This window comes from Rhodnius prolixus, unplaced genomic scaffold (assembly GCF_049639745.1).
Source record: "Rhodnius prolixus isolate KJV_2025 unplaced genomic scaffold, Rpr scaffold_1, whole genome shotgun sequence".
Classification (NCBI taxonomy): Eukaryota; Metazoa; Arthropoda; class Insecta; order Hemiptera; family Reduviidae; genus Rhodnius; species Rhodnius prolixus.
Window position 1 is genome coordinate 37,376,366 of NW_027411581.1, and position 17,419 is coordinate 37,393,784.

Here is a 17,419-nt window from a genome sequence, read left to right on the forward strand (position 1 = left end):
CACGGAGGATATAAAACAATGTTTCAGTCTTGAATTCGTCTTACCAAAATATTCGTGAGCACAAATAACACACAGTTAATAACAAGTAGAGTATTCAACAATAATTATTCATTTCTCAATAATTTAATTTAGTCCCCCTAATTTTACTTATAGTAAAATACTGGAATAATTAGCTGTCCTAAAAAATATGTATATTTTATTTATTTTATATTACATATATACAACATTGTGGGAAGAACTCCTAGATTGAGAATGTAATTGAAGAAAACTATATTATTTGCGATAAAGCCAGATTATTTATTACTTATTTTTACAAACGTTTGACTACTACATAAAATAACAATTACTTTAATCGAAGAATGAACTTAAACCGACGATTTTTATTTAAAAATAAATAAATAAAATAAAATCATTGATGAATGTTGGTTTAAGCAATTTTTAAAAAAGTTTTTGAATTTTTTAGCCTCATAATTTTTTTAATTTTTTTTTATAACGTTTTTCTTTTTAACCTTTAATTAATACTTTGATTATTATAGATAAATAGATATTATAGTCAATCTACAGTGCTACTTGAACAAATATTTGTAGATGAAAGTGGCCAGCATAAGGGTCTGTGACATCTAATAAATTCTAAGAAATATTAATGAAAATTAATGCAGTAAAATTACTTAAATAATATCAATGAAGTATTCATGAAATGTTGGGTACTGCTGATTTGTGTACCTTTTGGCGTTTAATCAACCCTTATACTTAACATTTTAAACTGTAAGTTTTTGTTAAGGATTTAATAAGCTACAATGAAAACTTTTAAAAATTTTACATTTTAATTCAGTATCAGTACAGAGTATACTCGTAGAGTATTCAATATCAGGTACTGCAAGAGGAATAACAATGGTGGTGTTGCATCGGGAGTATTACCCTGCACATTACGCGCATCATCAACAAAAAAATGTTTGCAACATCACATTGAGGAAACACCTCATTCCCTTTCTTTTGATCTACAGAAAATAGTGCGGCATATTTGTTGAATGCGAACATTTATCTCCAAAATGAAGCAATAGGTATAAAGGTGGCTCAATGGCGAAATAAATGGTAATCCATGTACGAGATATTTCCGGGAAAAATAACTCTTAGTTTCCGTGAAAATCCAATTTAGAGAAACTAAATTATTATTTTTGCAAAATGGAGGGGGAGTTTCGGAGTACTGTGGCGGACAGCCAGCATTTCAAAAAAATTTGCAAATTATTCTTCGGATTAAAAAGTGACAGTGCATAGAATTTGCAAAGTTTAAAGGGAAACAATTTTAACGAGAATTTATATCTTATATTTATTGGGTGAAATTTCAATATTTATTTAGATGCTTTGTTGGAAGAAATTTGTCAATTTTAACTGGAGAATATTTTCAATAAAAGAATTTATGTTGAATATTATGTCCGAAAAGTATTGAAAAAAACAAATGTTGAGATTTTTTGACTTTTGGTTTTCAACCAATCTTATAACAACAAGTGAGTTATTGTTTGTTTTTTAACCATAACTAACTTATGAGTAAATCGATTGCATAATATCACACTATTTTAACTTAAAAATTTAAACTATCTATCCAGGGGGAGTTTTGGCATTGAAAGTGTTCATGATAACAATAATGATAATGTTAAACATGTTTCCTTTACATTCTTATATTCTTTCAGTGTTATTTTGTCGTTAAATATTTTCAATTCTGGATATTCTATCGTTTGTGTTAAATCCAAGTAACGTACATTACTGGTTTTGAGCAATAATTTTATAAATTTTGTTTGATATTATCGGGAGTGCAAAAGGTATGGACAAAATATTTAGGGGTTTTCCTTTAATAATAATCTATGTTTTACTTATTTCAACATTTAAGAAATTATTTCGCCAGGTATTAATTACTAATAATAATAATAATAATAATGAGGGGAGGGATTAGCTATGAGGTTAGCATACTGGACTCCCACGCGGAGGTCCCGGGTTCGAATCCAGCAGCTGACCCGTAGATTTTCTCTTCCTAGGAGCTTCTTACAGCTCACTGTCCGGTGATGGACAGTGTTGTCTGTAACGAGAGAACACTGTCCGGAGGCCGGCAGTGCACTGAAAAAAGCTCCGGGCGCTAATGACCTCAGCTGTTGATGCGCCAAAAAAAAAAAAAAAAAAAAAAAATAATGTTTTATTTGAACAAAGAAAACAAAATGTACTTACATACTCTTTCTATAAACATCAATGACATGGTACATTACCGTCTGATAGAGTCTCATTTAAACAAAAATTATAAACTTTATAAAGTTTTTATTAAATATTTATTATAATAAATATTTAATGAATATGAAAGTGATAAAAAAATAAAACTATATTTATATAAGATTTCTAGTTTTTCGTGTAACTGTAGAAATTTGGTAATAATAATTAAAGTAGGAGAACAAAATATATAAAATTAATAGTTTAATTCGTTAACTAAATACCACCTATTACGCAGAGCATTTTTAACAAAATTAATTAGAGCTTTCCAACCACTACCATTTAATAAGCATTGAACTTCCTCTTTACGTGCTTTTTACCGTATCGAATCCTGAACTCTCTCATAATGAGGCATTCAGCGAAGAAATGAAAAGTACTTTCTATTGACCTGAGGTTGCACATTGAAAACAAATAATTAGGAGTGGTCCATGGATTATAATTTCCGTTTGCACTTTAAATATTATTTGCTTAGAAGGATGATCAATATTCAGTTCCATGTAATTTAGAGGCGTTTATAAAGTTCATGGAAATTGGCATTTCTAACGAGAAATTAAAATTCAGACCTCTCAGCTGATTTTATCTTATATAATGGTTATCATTTGCTGTTCCCAGTTAGGATTACGTATATGCTCGGTCTAGTACATGAAACCATGTAACTCAGACAAATGTAACCAATCTTGAAACCAGAAGCATTGCTTTTTAACGACCTGCTTCGCCAGCATGTGAGTTAATCTACTGTCTGGGGGTTCAGCAAAAATCTTAAGAATACATGAGAAGTGTGTTTTCATTGTGAAAGTAAAAGGAAGCAAGGTTACCTAAGCAGTTGGGACAGAAGACACACCAACCTTTAATGTTAAAAATTAAAAAATATTTATAAATGTTACATAAGCATAACCTCTGAAGTTAACTTAGCCCCTAGATCTAAAGCATGGCAAAAAATTAAGACTGAAATTGCCAATAATCTTTCTTCCTTCAAAAAATAATGATTGTTATATTATCATCAGAGATTAGTTTTGTTCACATAAATTTTCGAGTGGGTTACAAAAATTAAAATATTAAAAGTGTAATTACTGAATTATCTAACTCATTAATTTACAGAGTTTGTCAAAAGTGATTTATATCGAAATGAGTTTTATTTTTATTTAACTAGGTAGTAGCTACATTGTGCCTAGCCAAACCTTGTAGCACTAATAGTTTTATTTTATTAAAGTGAGTATTGGGCTAAGAAAAGATTCACAATTAAAGAAAAATTACAAAGACGACTTGATTATTTGGGTGTTCTCTTCTCGAAGTCGGGCCTCTTTATTGGGGCAGCAAGGCAGGCAATCTCAAAGGCTCGTATGGCGGCGGGTTCGGTTTTGAACATTTGTTTGAAATCTAGGCTCTCCTCCTGGGCCTCTAAGAAGAGACTTAATGAAGCTTTAATCTCTAGCGTGCTGCTTTATGGAGTTCAAATATGGGGTCTCCGATATATTAATGAATTAGAAAAAGAATCGCTATATTTGTACAAGCGGCATTTTCAACTTACAAAAAGTACCCCGAATTATATGATTCGTTCGGAAACGGGACAACTACATATAACTTACAGAATCTTGAAGCTAAGTCTAAATTGGTTGTTGAATATTTTGGAAATGAGCGATCAAAGATTACCCAGAATATGTTACCGGAAGTTATTGAGTATTTCGTTGTTTAGCTCAGACTCGCGATTCAACTGGGCAGCGCAGTTAAAAGATCTCCTGCAACCAATTAACCGATCTGGTATAGTATACATTGAAGATGCCTTTAATTTAAAAAAGAAAATCCCAGAAATTTTAAAGTTGTACCGAGAGTATTTAACTAATTTGGATAATACAAGTATTCAACAGTCAAGGTATAATAGCTACTATGTAAATGTTTTTAACCCCTCAAGTGAAACACAGTTGTACCTAACTTACAAAATGCCGTTTAATTATAGCAAATTATTATTCCAACTTAGGACAAGTGGAAAATACTCGATAAAGTTAACCCATGATAGATTAATAAGCAAAATAGATCCTCAGTTGGATTGTGGGTTATGTGGGTTACAAAAGAAAGAGGACCTGGTGCATATTCTTGTTGAATGCCCATTTTACAAACCTATTAGAGAGTATTATTACCATTCTGATAACGTAGGGGAACATATTGAAAAATTGTTGAACCCAGACACTGTTGATTCAGCTCAGGTTTTGTATAAATATGTGACATCCATTTTGAAATTAAGGCATTTTCTTTCAATATAAATATGAATGGTTGTATAAAAACTTATATGTAACTTTGGCCTGCATAGGATAATTCATTTATTAATTCTGTAATTATTAATTCTGTATTTGTAATTTTTGATTTTTGGTCTGTTTATAATTGTCTGCGATTAATCTGTATCTTAACACCACCATGCTCCTTTGTATGGGGACTACCCCAATAACAAATAAAAATTGAATTGAATTGAATTGATTAGTTTTGTTCACATAAATTTTCGAGTGGGTTACAAAAATTAAAATATTAAAAGTGTAATTACTGAATTATCTAACTCATTAATTTACAGAGTTTGTCAAAAGTGATTTATATCGAAATGAGTTTTATTTTTATTTAACTAGGTAGTAGCTACATTGTGCCTAGCCAAACCTTGTAGCACTAATAGTTTTATTTTATTAAAGTGAGTATTGGGCTAAGAAAAGATTCACAATTAAAGAAAAATTACAAAGACGACTCTTATAAAGCTGTAGACACTGTTAAATACTAAGTCAATCTGTAGATCTGTAAGTAATTTGATTTGTGGCTTTAATCGGCTTTCATCATACAGTTTGCAAAATACTAAAATGACTGGAGGGTTTAAATAAAATCGTTGGAACCATTTTTAAGAAAGGTACAAAAAATGAAAAATCCGTTCAGTTAATTTAATCCTTACTAATATTATATAAGCGATTAGATTCTTTTACTGAAGCATCATCTATGTATATTTATGTGATTAAAATGCGATATTTTCCAGTTCTTACCCTTTAAAAATTGGATCTCCCCTTTTTTAATAAATCTTTACTTACTATTTAATCCAGAATTCCTGCAGATTGGGACATTCTTTTATTGAATAATGAATTACGTCTTCTATCTTCCTCCTGTTACATAACGAACACAGATCTCTGGGCAGGAAAAAAATAAAGGACCAAATGGTCACTGAACATAAGAGTAAATATAGATCTCATAAAATTAAGGTTATAACAGTCCTTCGAGTATTGATTTGTTTCTAAATTCCTCTTCAGATCTTTATACAAGCAGTGAAAGTAAGAATTTCGGCCCATATTATTTGCAGTTTCCATATAATTAAATTCTAAGAGTTTTTAAATCTTTTCCTTGTTATTCTCTGATAAACCCCCACGACTGTGCACATAACAAAATAATTGAACTCATTACTTCATTAAACACCTCAAACTTTCAAGAAATTCGTCTCTATTGTTCTTTAAAAAAATTATTAGAAGGTGGAACTAAGTCAAATTTAGCGAAGCTTATTTAATGACTATCATAAACTTAAACTAACTGGTAAACATTCCGCATGTAGATCCTTCCTACAACAAGGTCTTGCAGGTCGTTTAGAAAAATAGTAAAAAAATGAAGTGAGGGTAAACATCCTAAGATCGACTTAAGTCTGGAAAGATGTGGTCAAGCCATTACTAATCCACACTGCAAACTGGATACAATATTATAAACCCTTGAGTACCTCAATAATCTAAGTAATAATAACGATTATGAGATGGTCGAATGATATTTAATTAGTGAAATATTTGTTTCTCAACTCTTTCACCCATCTCTTGCAAGTAGAGCTCAATGTACGTATTTGTACAACGAAATTGATGTTGCAGGTTTTCGTCCGTTAAGTTCGAGCATGATTTATGTTTGGTAAATTTCATTTTCGAAAAAACGAGTCGAAGGTGAAATTAGATCTAAATGCGTTCATAACTTTTTGTGCCAGATTTCTCAAATTAGGAAATTTTTCTTTTGCGACATAGGTGTTATAAAAAACTATTTTAGATTCGAATGTTTCAAAAATGTGTTCATTAATACATTGTAAGCCTATCAGTTCCTTTTGAGGATTATTTGCAAAATTAGGATGAATATCGTGGGGCATAGAATTATTCAAGGTGGGCCATCCCTAGTTTACAACAATAGACTATAATTGTCCCGATTTTCGGAGATATTTTACCAATAGGACAGAAGATACAGCAATTACTTGTTACTTGATCAACTTAGGCATTCAAGATGCCAATTCTACTTTAATTGGAACCATTGAGATGTGTACGTGTATACATAAAAGTTAAGTAAAGTAATCGCCTATTTTTTTCAGACAGGGCTTAACGTCCATCTACCAATTACTTATTATAACAATTTTTTTTTTTTATCATTAAAATTAACTAAATTGATTTTGTCTTTGTTAGATCTTTGAAAGAATCGGTTATTGTTACGTTGCTTTAATAACATTTAAAGCCCATTTCCATGTAATCGTCACCAATTTATATTGTGAAAGAAAGGGAACTCTAATCACTGGGGTTAGTCTTCTACAATCGCCTGTCCTTCAATAAACAGGCAGGAAGAAGACTATCTTCTAGTCAAATAACTAAACACTTGAATATTACCTTATCCATTTCATTATTTAAACATTTTTAATACTTTGAACAATTCTGTCACAGTTACAATAAGTATTCGATGTTTAAATAATAACTAATTGCTAATGCTACTATCCATCGCTTAAAGGCACATATTATGTATTACGTTTTATTTACATTATATAAATATAATCTATTCGAAACGTAATAACAAATATTTAAGACATTTTAAGCAATATTTCGGTACTTAATTTTAATTAATTGCGCTCTTTTTTGACCTAGTTGTTCTTATATATAATTTTAACTTCATATATATAATTTAATTTTTGATTAAAATGAATTGATAGTGAAACATTGCAGAAATAAATTTGACCCTAAGAAATAGATTTACTAAAAGAAAGAATGAGAAATTTTAGAAAAAATTTTCTTACATTTTTCTTTAAATAAATAATATGGATAAAGCCCTAATTTAAGTGCTGTGTGTTGAATTTTATTAACGATCCAAATTTTAAAATATTAATATCAATAAAATAATAATCAGAAATATGAACGAAAACATTATTTGAAATGTTATGCATTTAAACTGCGTGGGAAGGCGACAGATTATACAGTTGATCTCCAGTGCTCTAGGTACTCACAGCTCTCTTTAATACTGTCTTGGATATTGTTTCGCCAAATATTAATATAAATGAATATAATGTTCAGGATCTTGGCATATCAAGTTTCTAAATACTTTTATTTGTTTATTTGTTTATATTAAAATATTGAATTTGTTAAATTATAATGAGTACATCTGTATTTAAGTGGTTTTTAATAGTGTTTTTTATTTTATTATTTTTTTTTTTAGATTTTTCAACATTTTAAGAAAAAGTTAGAAATAAACAATGGATACTGACATAGTACTGAAAGAAATTGGTCATTTTGGAAAATATCAGATTTCTATATTTTTATTACTGTTACTAGGTGGAATATATACAACATTTCCTTCAATCAGTTATGTGTTCACAGGTGGAGACCTTGATTACCGGTAAACATTGTTTAAATATCTTAATATATCCTTTAATCAATTTAAATACTACAAAAACTTATTATTATAGGTGTTACATAGAACAATGTGATGGAAATAATACCTCACTTGAAAATAAAACTTGGCTTGAATATGCGGTTCCGTTTAGCAACCAAAAACCAAGTAAATGTTATAGATATCTTCCAATTAATATTACTGTAGCCAATGAATACGATTTAGAAACATGCCGAGAGGATATGTTTTTAAAAAATATGACTGAAAGATGTAACCATTTTGTTTATAGTACAGCGGAAAGAACAATACTTTCTGATGTAAGTGCAATAAATACATAAGTACTGAGTCTTTTCTTCATTATTAATAAAAAAAATTATTTTAGTTTAATTTGCAATGTAAAGAAAATGATTGGAAAAGAGCTGCAGTTGGTACGGCTAATAACATTGGTCAGTTTATTGGAATGCCATTAACAGGTCTCTACTCAGACAGGTAATGAAATTATTTGTAATTAATACAAGTATAAGCTTTGATGTTGATTGTTTAGTTATTTAAATCAACATGGCCGGACATCCTCCCCTCTCCTTTGTAACTTGCTACTTCTTTTAGTGATTGGTCCTGATTCATGGTCAGGGATCTTTTTGCTCTTTACTGGACAAGTCAGCTCCCTTATAAAATTAATTTAATACATTTTATTTAGAAAAGATTTTGTTTATGCACACTTTGCAATGCACGTAATTGTATGAGGGACATGATTTATCCATGAATTCGGACAAGAATATTACTGATGGGTCCACTACTAGATAGATGAAAACAGAAACTGCTTAGAAGGCCTTCCTCTTTGGAAAGGATTTGAGCTTATATAAAGAGGACAAATAACTAGGCTTTTTATCAATAATTATGTTATTGGTTGCATGGAATGCAAAAATCTTATCTTTATCTTTTTATCTTATCTTTTTTTTACTTGGGGTATGTTTGCGCGAAGTAACCTTCCTAGACTTATTGTGCCATCCTTACTGTTTCTAGGTAAGACTCCTACTACAACCTCTTCTAGAATCTGAATTTTTGGAGAGCTCTCAAAATCTGGGAATTGGTGGGATATATATGCCATCTTCTCAGACATCTAAATCTTCATTGAGTGATAGCATTATAGTCATTTAGAAGGTTTATTGGAATTTCTTTTAACTCCAGACAGAATTTCTCTTCCTTTCTAAGCCCATTCTGGAAAATTCTGATTCTATTAATTGGGTTCAGCACAGTCGGTCATCTTATTTTCTTCCTCGCGAACATGCCCTGCCACACAAAATAAGAGATTAATTTCTCTGCCTAGGTATTCCCAGATCCTTTTCGATCTAACATCATTAATGGTGGGTATCTTCCAAAATATCTTCTAATTGCAATATTTCCAATCATGTTCCAAATGAAGGAACTTTCCCATTGCTTTCATTTCATTCTAGAAGTGGAAATTGTTTCTTGACCTAACTATTCCAGCCCCTCTACCAATCCGGGCTTCATGCGACCACATGTTCTTTAATTCAACAAGAGCGGATTCGTCTCCCCTATTCCTTTTTCCTTTCTCCGAAGAAAAGTTTTTGATGAAGCTGTATGTTCTGAACATTTCATCTCTAAGAGATTCTGAAGCTAGAATATAAGAATAACCTTTCTCTGAAGCCATTGCTAGTCCGGACTGTCCTAAAAGAATAGAATGTGAAGTCGTTATATCCTGGGTGAATGCAGCTAAGAAAAGGGCGAAGCTTACTTTTGATCTTACCGCACCGTTCTTTAGTTATATGTCTTGATTACTCATCTTTCTCCACCCATGGCTCGTGCTCCAATCGTGCTGCACATCTATTAGAATATCCACTCGACATGTAGAGAAAGACGAGTTTAAGACCTACTTTCAATAAACAATACTCAAAACACAATTTTCTATCTAGTACAACAAATCATTGTACAATTCTTTTCAAAAAAAAATTTTTTAAAAATCTTATTACCTAATACTTGAATGGGTTTAAAATAAAACAAAATTAAGAAATGCAAAATTTTTCTTTTTAGATTTGGAAGGAAGAATATGTTTACTGTCTCAATTCTACTTTCAACATTTATGGGAATATTCAGGTCTTACACGACTTCCTACGAAACTTTTATAATATTTGAGGTTCTTGATGCTCTAGTTACCAGTGGAAGTTACTGCGCTTGTTTTATTTTAGGTAAGTTCATTTTTTATGTAAGCGAGCATATTTCAGTTGCAAAAACTGGCCTATTTGAAAAAAAACAATACTTTGTTAAAGTTAAGAAGACGCTGATTTAATTACAAGAAAAGTTTTAATACCACACATAGAGCCTTTAAAGCTGGGCCTGCCAATACATGAAAAAGATTCTAGACGCTAATATAATTGCTGTATTGCTTTCACTTTCATGAGGTGTGTGTGGTGATGGGAGCATCTGTTGCGTTCTAAGCGTTTCGAATTATTTTGACGATTTATTTCTAAAGTCACATGTGCACCTATACAGAAAATGATGCATGATAATTATAGCGAGATTGAGAGCGATTCCTTGAATTGATCTAATTCATGCAATAATAACAGCTGTATGAACTCAGCTGCTTGTAGCTCAAAGAGGGATAATTTCTTTAGGTCATTAGTCATAGCAATAGGAAAAGAAGAGAAAAAAAAGTAAAATATTGCAAAAAGAGAGGGATTTTTAAAAAATTTTACTTACCCACTACGTTTATCGAGCTTTTCACTAAAATGTAATATGGAGTTCTTTTATAATTGATTAATGTTTACTTTTTTTTAGGAGTAGAAATTCTTGCACCAAATCGAAGAGTTTTAGGAAGTGTAGTTATTGCTAGTTTTTACACATATGGAGAAGTTATTCTTGGATTGGTTGCTTGGGCCTTGCAGGACTGGAGGCTTTATTTAAGGGCCCTTTATGCACCTGGGATTATATTTATTTTCTATATTTGGTAAAAAACTTTATTAATCTGTCTGTAATATAATTACAATTAGATGAACCCTTCTGAGATGTTCAGAGAAAGTGTGAAAACGGTAAAGAGAAATAGGGAACAAAAGGTTTACCAATAAGGTCTAAATCTTTATTGAAAGGCAAATTTAATTCTGATTGTCAGATGAGAATGTAAAGTTATGCCTACTTTTTCAGGCGGCTGTACGTTTTATTAAAGATAAGATTTTTTGGACGGAGGTGGATAGCTAATGTACATTACAGTAAAGTCTCTACAAATTAAATATAATTAGGCGCTAATGACTGAGGCAGTCAATGCGCAAAAAATAAATAAATAAATACATAAAATAAAACAACAGGTTATTGAACCCATAAATGCAGTCAAAATTAGTTTCAAGAAAAAACGCATAATTTCGATTGTTTTTTACATTCATTTTGCCATTTCCACCGAAAAATAATAATTATAAAATATATATTACCAAGAGCTTTTTAGCATACAGATTGTTTACTGAAATTTGGTCTCCTGCCGTAGTCAAAATCCATTCATTTGTTTTGGAAGGCCGCCTTCTGAGATGAAATAAATAAATAGAAGAATTGTTTACTGAAGTACTTTGGCTATCAGTCTTCATCAACTAACTTGGGCAAAAGTTAAATGGTCTAAATACAAGATTTAAAAATATATATATATATTGAATTAAAGGCCTCAGCCTGGATCAATGGCCCTTTCTCTAAAAAACATTCTGGATTGAACTTTTTAATGGCTAGAAGCCTACTCTGAAGTGTGCTACTAGCGTCTCAGAAATAAAGTTACAGAAGTGGGTTCAAGCTTACTCAAAGGATAATTAAATAATCCTGCCAGCTCCAAAAGGTTAAATGAGGGTTCATAATCTTAACGCAGAATAATGCAATATAAATATTTTCATTTTCGAAAAAAGGGAAATAGTAAGAAAGGTTTGTTCAAAAATGATTTTGCAAAACTTATTCATTCCTCATCTTGTCACTCTGCCCTTTCATAAAATAAATTTTGAGAGGAACAAACATCTTAGCGTTAAAACTCATGAATTCGACGATATTCTTGGATGTTTCTGAAGTTTTTTAATTTCACAAGGTATGTATTTTTTTTCATTATTATTATTAAAGAACCATTTGGATCTCACAATTATTTCGTTTCGTTTAGATTATCTTTTATTATTTATTATATTTTTACTTTTTCTTACTCTTAAGTTTAACGATTGTGTAGATTTAGAAATTGAGTTTTGAATTGAATTGTTGAGAAATGCATGTTTTGAGGTCTTTGATTTCCTCAACTTCATTATCCTTTACTAAGAAGTAAAGCACCAGAGACACGCTTTATAATGCGCATCACCACTTACACGATAGAGAATTTGTTTCGAGCGAGGCTTTTTCTCAGCAGTCTCAGTTTGTGAACGGTCATATTTCACGCGTCTCTAGATCTTTATCGTTAATCAAATCCACACTCTCCTTTGCCCTCAATGAAGATATCAAGCACGATCTAGCATCTCGCCTGTTCAAGAAAAGGTTTTTAGTCATAGTTACTCGAAGCTAGTTGGTTGTCTATCTATTAGTAGGTTACTTCTATATCCGGATACCTTGCCTGGAAAATGTGGAATATCGCAGGAATTCTCTATAGCAGAAATTTTGGATTTCTGAATTTGCTTAATATATATCTTAGTAGGTACGCATGTTAGATTCGTTCCAAAGAGCTCACAAAGAGGTGCATGGCAACGAAATACTAGTTCCCACCAATCAGGTAGAAAACAGCACCACTTTCTATAAAATCAGTAGTAATTGTTGTGCTATTGATACCCACCTGTTCCTTGCCCTTCCACCGGCGCATCGCATATTATCAAATCCACTTGTGGCATCCGAAGCATACTCCAATCGGCGGCATTGATCTAAAAGCTTATAACATAAAGGAAAATCCGTAATTTATATTCTACGACCTGATACACTATCTTGGTGAAGTGATATAGTAAAAATGTTGCCTCTCTGGGGAACATTAAAGCTACTTCCCAGGGATCGTTCATTCGCCTGAGCTGGCTTTGGTATTTTCACGATCTCCTTGAGGCAAGGATTACCACCGTACTATTGTCGTCATTTGCAGTTTCCTTCTTTAAACTACTGAATTATCATAAAACATTTGGTTATGATTTCATGTAAAAAGAAAAACGAATAATAACGACAAATTATTGAAATTATAAGTTGATAAATGATTGTTTATTCAAGGTTAATTCCTGAGTCAATTCGATGGTTAATAACAAATAAGAAATATTTGGAAGCCAAGAAAATAATTGAAAGAATAGCGGTTATAAATAATATATCTCTATCCCAAGAATTGAAAAAACAACTTGATAATTTAGAAAGCAAAGATGATAAGGTAAGTTAAGAATAAAACTAATTTTTTAGCAACTCATACATTATTGCAAATAATAATAGTATAGGACACTTTACATATAATAGCAAATGGTGAAGAGGTAATGGCTAAATAAAAGTCTTTTATTAGAACTGTGAATTATATCTTTTACAGAAATCCAAAAGTGCTCAAAGGCGGCCCAGTTTAGTTGAAAAGCATAAAGGAGTGTTTAAAGAGATTATCACCTCTAAAATAATGATCCTAAGAATTGCTAACTGCTCATTTTCTTGGTCAGTAAAACTTATTTAATATGCTTGTAACAATATTTTGAATTATTTTCATGTTTAGTGACATATAAAAACAAGATTGAAAATAATTACTTCCATCCTTAGAAAACTATTTTTTTTTTTTTTTTTTATTTTGGCCTCGAGCTAGCAAATCAGCCATTTACCTTCTTCTTTCGAAGCTTCTTTAGTACCTATATTGAATGTTTACAGAGTTAACTTGTTGTAGTATAAGGTTATCTTTAATTTTATCCGTCGTAGCAAGCATGTTTATTGTATCCCTGATCGGTTTCTGACTTTCATCCATTTTCAGAGAAAGTTTCATCAGTTTGGTGTAGAGCAAATGTAGTGCGAGACAGAAACATAAGTCGAAATCTCTCTCCAAATTTATCGGTTTTCCTTTGATGATGGTTGGTAGTCTGGAACAGGTCAGAGATAAAATAAATCTACGAGCTCTGACGGATAAAATTAAAGATATTATCCAGCATTGCGGGTCAAACCACATTTTCAACAATGACTAGATTAGTTTAAAACTGGATTATCTTTCAATTTTTTATCCTTTTATTGAAATTTACACCTGTACCTACAGGGACAATAAGTAAATGAGATAAATGTATATAAATAACGTGACAGACGTGAATGACGGTCATCCAGTGATGGCCGCCATTAGTCACCTAGTTGGTCACGGAGCCAACGGCGCTTCAGCAGTCTTCGAGGATTGGAGGGTAGCGTAGTTGAAGACAAGTTTGCAGCTAAAGGGTTGGGATGAAATGAGAGTTTTTGATGAAAATTTTTATATCGGATTTTGGCAAGTTCGGAGATGAGTGGAATTTGGAGATCTGTATATTTGTGTGGTTGCTAACATAGAATGGAGGGTCTACTATGCGGCGGAGTATTTTGGATTGGAGTGTTTGCAGTCTATTGATGTTTGATTTTTTAGCTGTACCGTAAAGTTCGAGTCCGTAAGTCCATATTGGTGTGAGAAGAGCTGTATAGAGTCGTCGTTTGTTCTGTAGTGAGAGTTTTGAGTCTGGATTATCTAGTCACTTTATCATATTATCATGTGTACATCATTGGTACATAGGCTAAAATAAAATTTTAACTTTCTAAACATGAAAGAATATCTAATAACTAACAATAAAACAGTCCAGTTATTGTTAAATAACCGTTAACTATAACAGCTGTTATAGTTAAAACAGTGAGAATCATTTGAGTAACAGAATTTTTCTGAAATCTATTTTTTAAAAGTGGCTTGACCCTTTCATTTGAAAGAAAGTCAATCAGTTTCTTTTTTTGCACAAAAACAAAAATCGCCAGAGATATGGCTATTAAAGTCCTCAGGATCAAAAGTCTATTTTGGTTCTAAAATGTGTCATGTACATAGCAGCACAATGCCCGTAATATTCGTAAATAAATATATTTAAAAATACTTGGGAGATTTCGAAATTGTCGATTATTACATAAATTAACCTAACATTTTGTTATCTAGATTGTTTCCATACAGATAGCTCAACAGCCTCTAATTTATTCATCTCTTCCATTCGATGCAATACTAGATACTTAGTTGTTAGTTCCTTGTTTACGCCAACAACGATATCTGAGGCTATTTGGCTTCTTTTTAGGACGTACATATTGTATCCATTAATTGAATACTGCTGAAGGTTTTCAGCGCAAGCATGTCAACGATACCGAACACATCAGATGGATACTTTCTCATAATGTTTTTATTCACAGCAAATTTTGCCGCTGAGAGTCCGCCAGCGTTCCAAAAAGTTATAATTATTCTAGTCATTTTTAATCCTTATATGGGCTGTTTGCTATTATTCTTGATATTAATAGGCTAGGCTGTGGCGTGCTTTGCAGATCGTTTAGCCGTGGAATATCTCATAAGTAGGTAATAATTCCACGTACCAGGGGGCACTACGTGGAAGCGATCTGACATCACCCCTTATTTATATTTTATTATTTTTTAATGAGAACTATTTTTTTTTTTTCATCAACCTCATTTTACTATTATTAGATAATCAACTTCAAGGAAGTATTTTAAATGACAGAAGCGTTAGAAGTGTAAATCAAATTCTTTACACCAAGCGAATTGATCAATCTCTGATGATGGCTTAAAATTCGACATCCTAACGAGCATAGAATGTTCCTTGGAAAAAGAGTTTATTAGCAGAAAATGTGCATTGTTTTTGACATTTTTCAGCCTGATGGTATTTTTAGGGGAAATTGATAGTAATAATAAATGTCTAATTTTGGTAATTAAAAAAAAAAAAATGGTTGGAATAAAGTTTCTCCAGCAGATTCGTTCCAATGAAAACATGCCCAAACTGGTTTGTGTACATTCAACCTGCACTGCAATAAAAGATGATGTCGAGAGAATTGGTCCTCAATCCTCGTTTAGTTAGTTAATAAGTGCGAACGCACTTATTTTACATTGTTCTCTTAATAAAACTTATCAGATCAATTAGTTATTACTTTCCTTTTTCATTTGCCATTTTTAGATTTTGTTTCAATAGGGTGGAAGTGTCCGGTTTTACGCTGTGCCACCTATTGTTTTTGTCGTAAGCAACACTTTTCGGAATAAGTTTAAATTTTTAGGAAGTTCTCGCGCATTCCCCGTGCAAAACATAGGCACCTTCCTAAAAGTTTGAAAAGCTCTGGGCCTTTATTATAAAATAATATTAAACAGGTAATAGTTGTTTTTTGTACATGTCAATTTTCATTGAAGAATCCAGGTTTTTCCCTAGGCAACTGGACGAGGGAGTGAAAACAATTCCCTTCGTATGTTCAATATTTAATTCTGCAATCGTTTCAATAACTCAGAAGATAAACTCTACGTTTGGTCGAAAAGCCTACCCGCTGATCACAATACAGAATATTGAACTAACGCGAGGTTTAGAAAAATGTTAACATTAAAAAATACATTGTTATGTTTTAATTTTATAAAAAACATTAATTCTTAATAGGGTTTCTTTTCGAGCAAGAAATTAGAATTTCTTTGACCAAATTTGATGAAATGACGGGCATATTATTTAGCGATTCCAGAACTAATATATTAATTTGTTTGCTTATTCTAGGATGACAAATGCATTCGTGTTCTACGGTTTGGCATTAAGTTCAGTTAGTGTAGCTGGTAACAAATATATCAATTTCATTTTGGTGAGTTTGGCTGAACTTCCTGGATATGCTATGACTTGGATTATTCTGGATAGATTCGGCAGAAGACTATCTTTATTCTTAACCCTTACCATCAGTGGAGTGTCATGTATTGCGTTTTACTTCATCCCACAAGGTTTAAAATTACATTTTCTATTTTAATTAAAATGAAGAAGCTATTAATTATATTAATAATAACATATTACAAATATAAAATTATATTGTTTTTCAGAAATGATAATGTTAAGATTATTTTTGTTTTTAATTGGAAAGTGTGCGATTACGGTGTCATTCTCAGTGTTATATGTATTCAGTTCAGAAATATTTCCAACAAGTGCAAGACATTCATTGATGGGTACTTGTTCTATGTTTGGTCGAGTTGGATCAATGATGGCACCACTAACTCCTCTAGTGGTAACATGAAATCTCATTACTTATTTATATATCATTGTTCTGCAAAATATTCTTAAAAAACTAAAACATGAACTAAAGAACTAGTACTACTTTAATTGATCAGTCTTTCAAAAATTCACTTTAGGATTAAAATAGCTTTAACACCAGTGACCTTAAATTTGGTTGACAAGTCTTTACATTTGTGTAAGAATCTTATTTGGTCTCGATTTAAGATTGTACTCGGTGTAACAAGTATCCTATTATCAAAATTTTCTTTAGAGGTATCCGTTTTTCTTTTTAGTAAAAAGCTGGTTTGCTTATGTGATGAAAAATAAAGTTATATTTCACCAAGAATAACGCAAGG

At 31.5% G+C, this 17,419-nt stretch overlaps 1 protein-coding gene across 6 annotated transcripts in view; it reads left to right on the forward strand.

Annotated features, from left to right (window-relative positions):
- The window catches only part of LOC141459608 (organic cation transporter protein-like), a 34,639-nt gene that overhangs the window by 15,117 nt on the left and 2,103 nt on the right, over window positions 1–17,419 (forward strand). For 3 of the 6 annotated variants that reach the window (XM_074138883.1, XM_074138848.1, XM_074138875.1), the window contains exons 1-10: window positions 1,676–1,817; window positions 7,711–7,890; window positions 7,961–8,201; window positions 8,267–8,373; window positions 9,937–10,091; window positions 10,681–10,849; window positions 13,093–13,243; window positions 13,394–13,509; window positions 16,584–16,798; window positions 16,895–17,076. In XM_074138883.1, the coding sequence (XP_073994984.1) occupies window positions 7,748–7,890; window positions 7,961–8,201; window positions 8,267–8,373; window positions 9,937–10,091; window positions 10,681–10,849; window positions 13,093–13,243; window positions 13,394–13,509; window positions 16,584–16,798; window positions 16,895–17,076 (1,479 nt within the window). In that variant the 5' untranslated portion in view covers window positions 1,676–1,817; window positions 7,711–7,747. Of the gene's footprint in view, window positions 1–1,675; window positions 1,818–7,470; window positions 7,494–7,710; window positions 7,891–7,960; window positions 8,202–8,266; window positions 8,374–9,936; window positions 10,092–10,680; window positions 10,850–13,092; window positions 13,244–13,393; window positions 13,510–16,583; window positions 16,799–16,894; window positions 17,077–17,419 lie in introns of those variants that run through there. The other 3 variants (XM_074138858.1, XM_074138872.1, XM_074138866.1) reach the window with 2 other exon arrangements.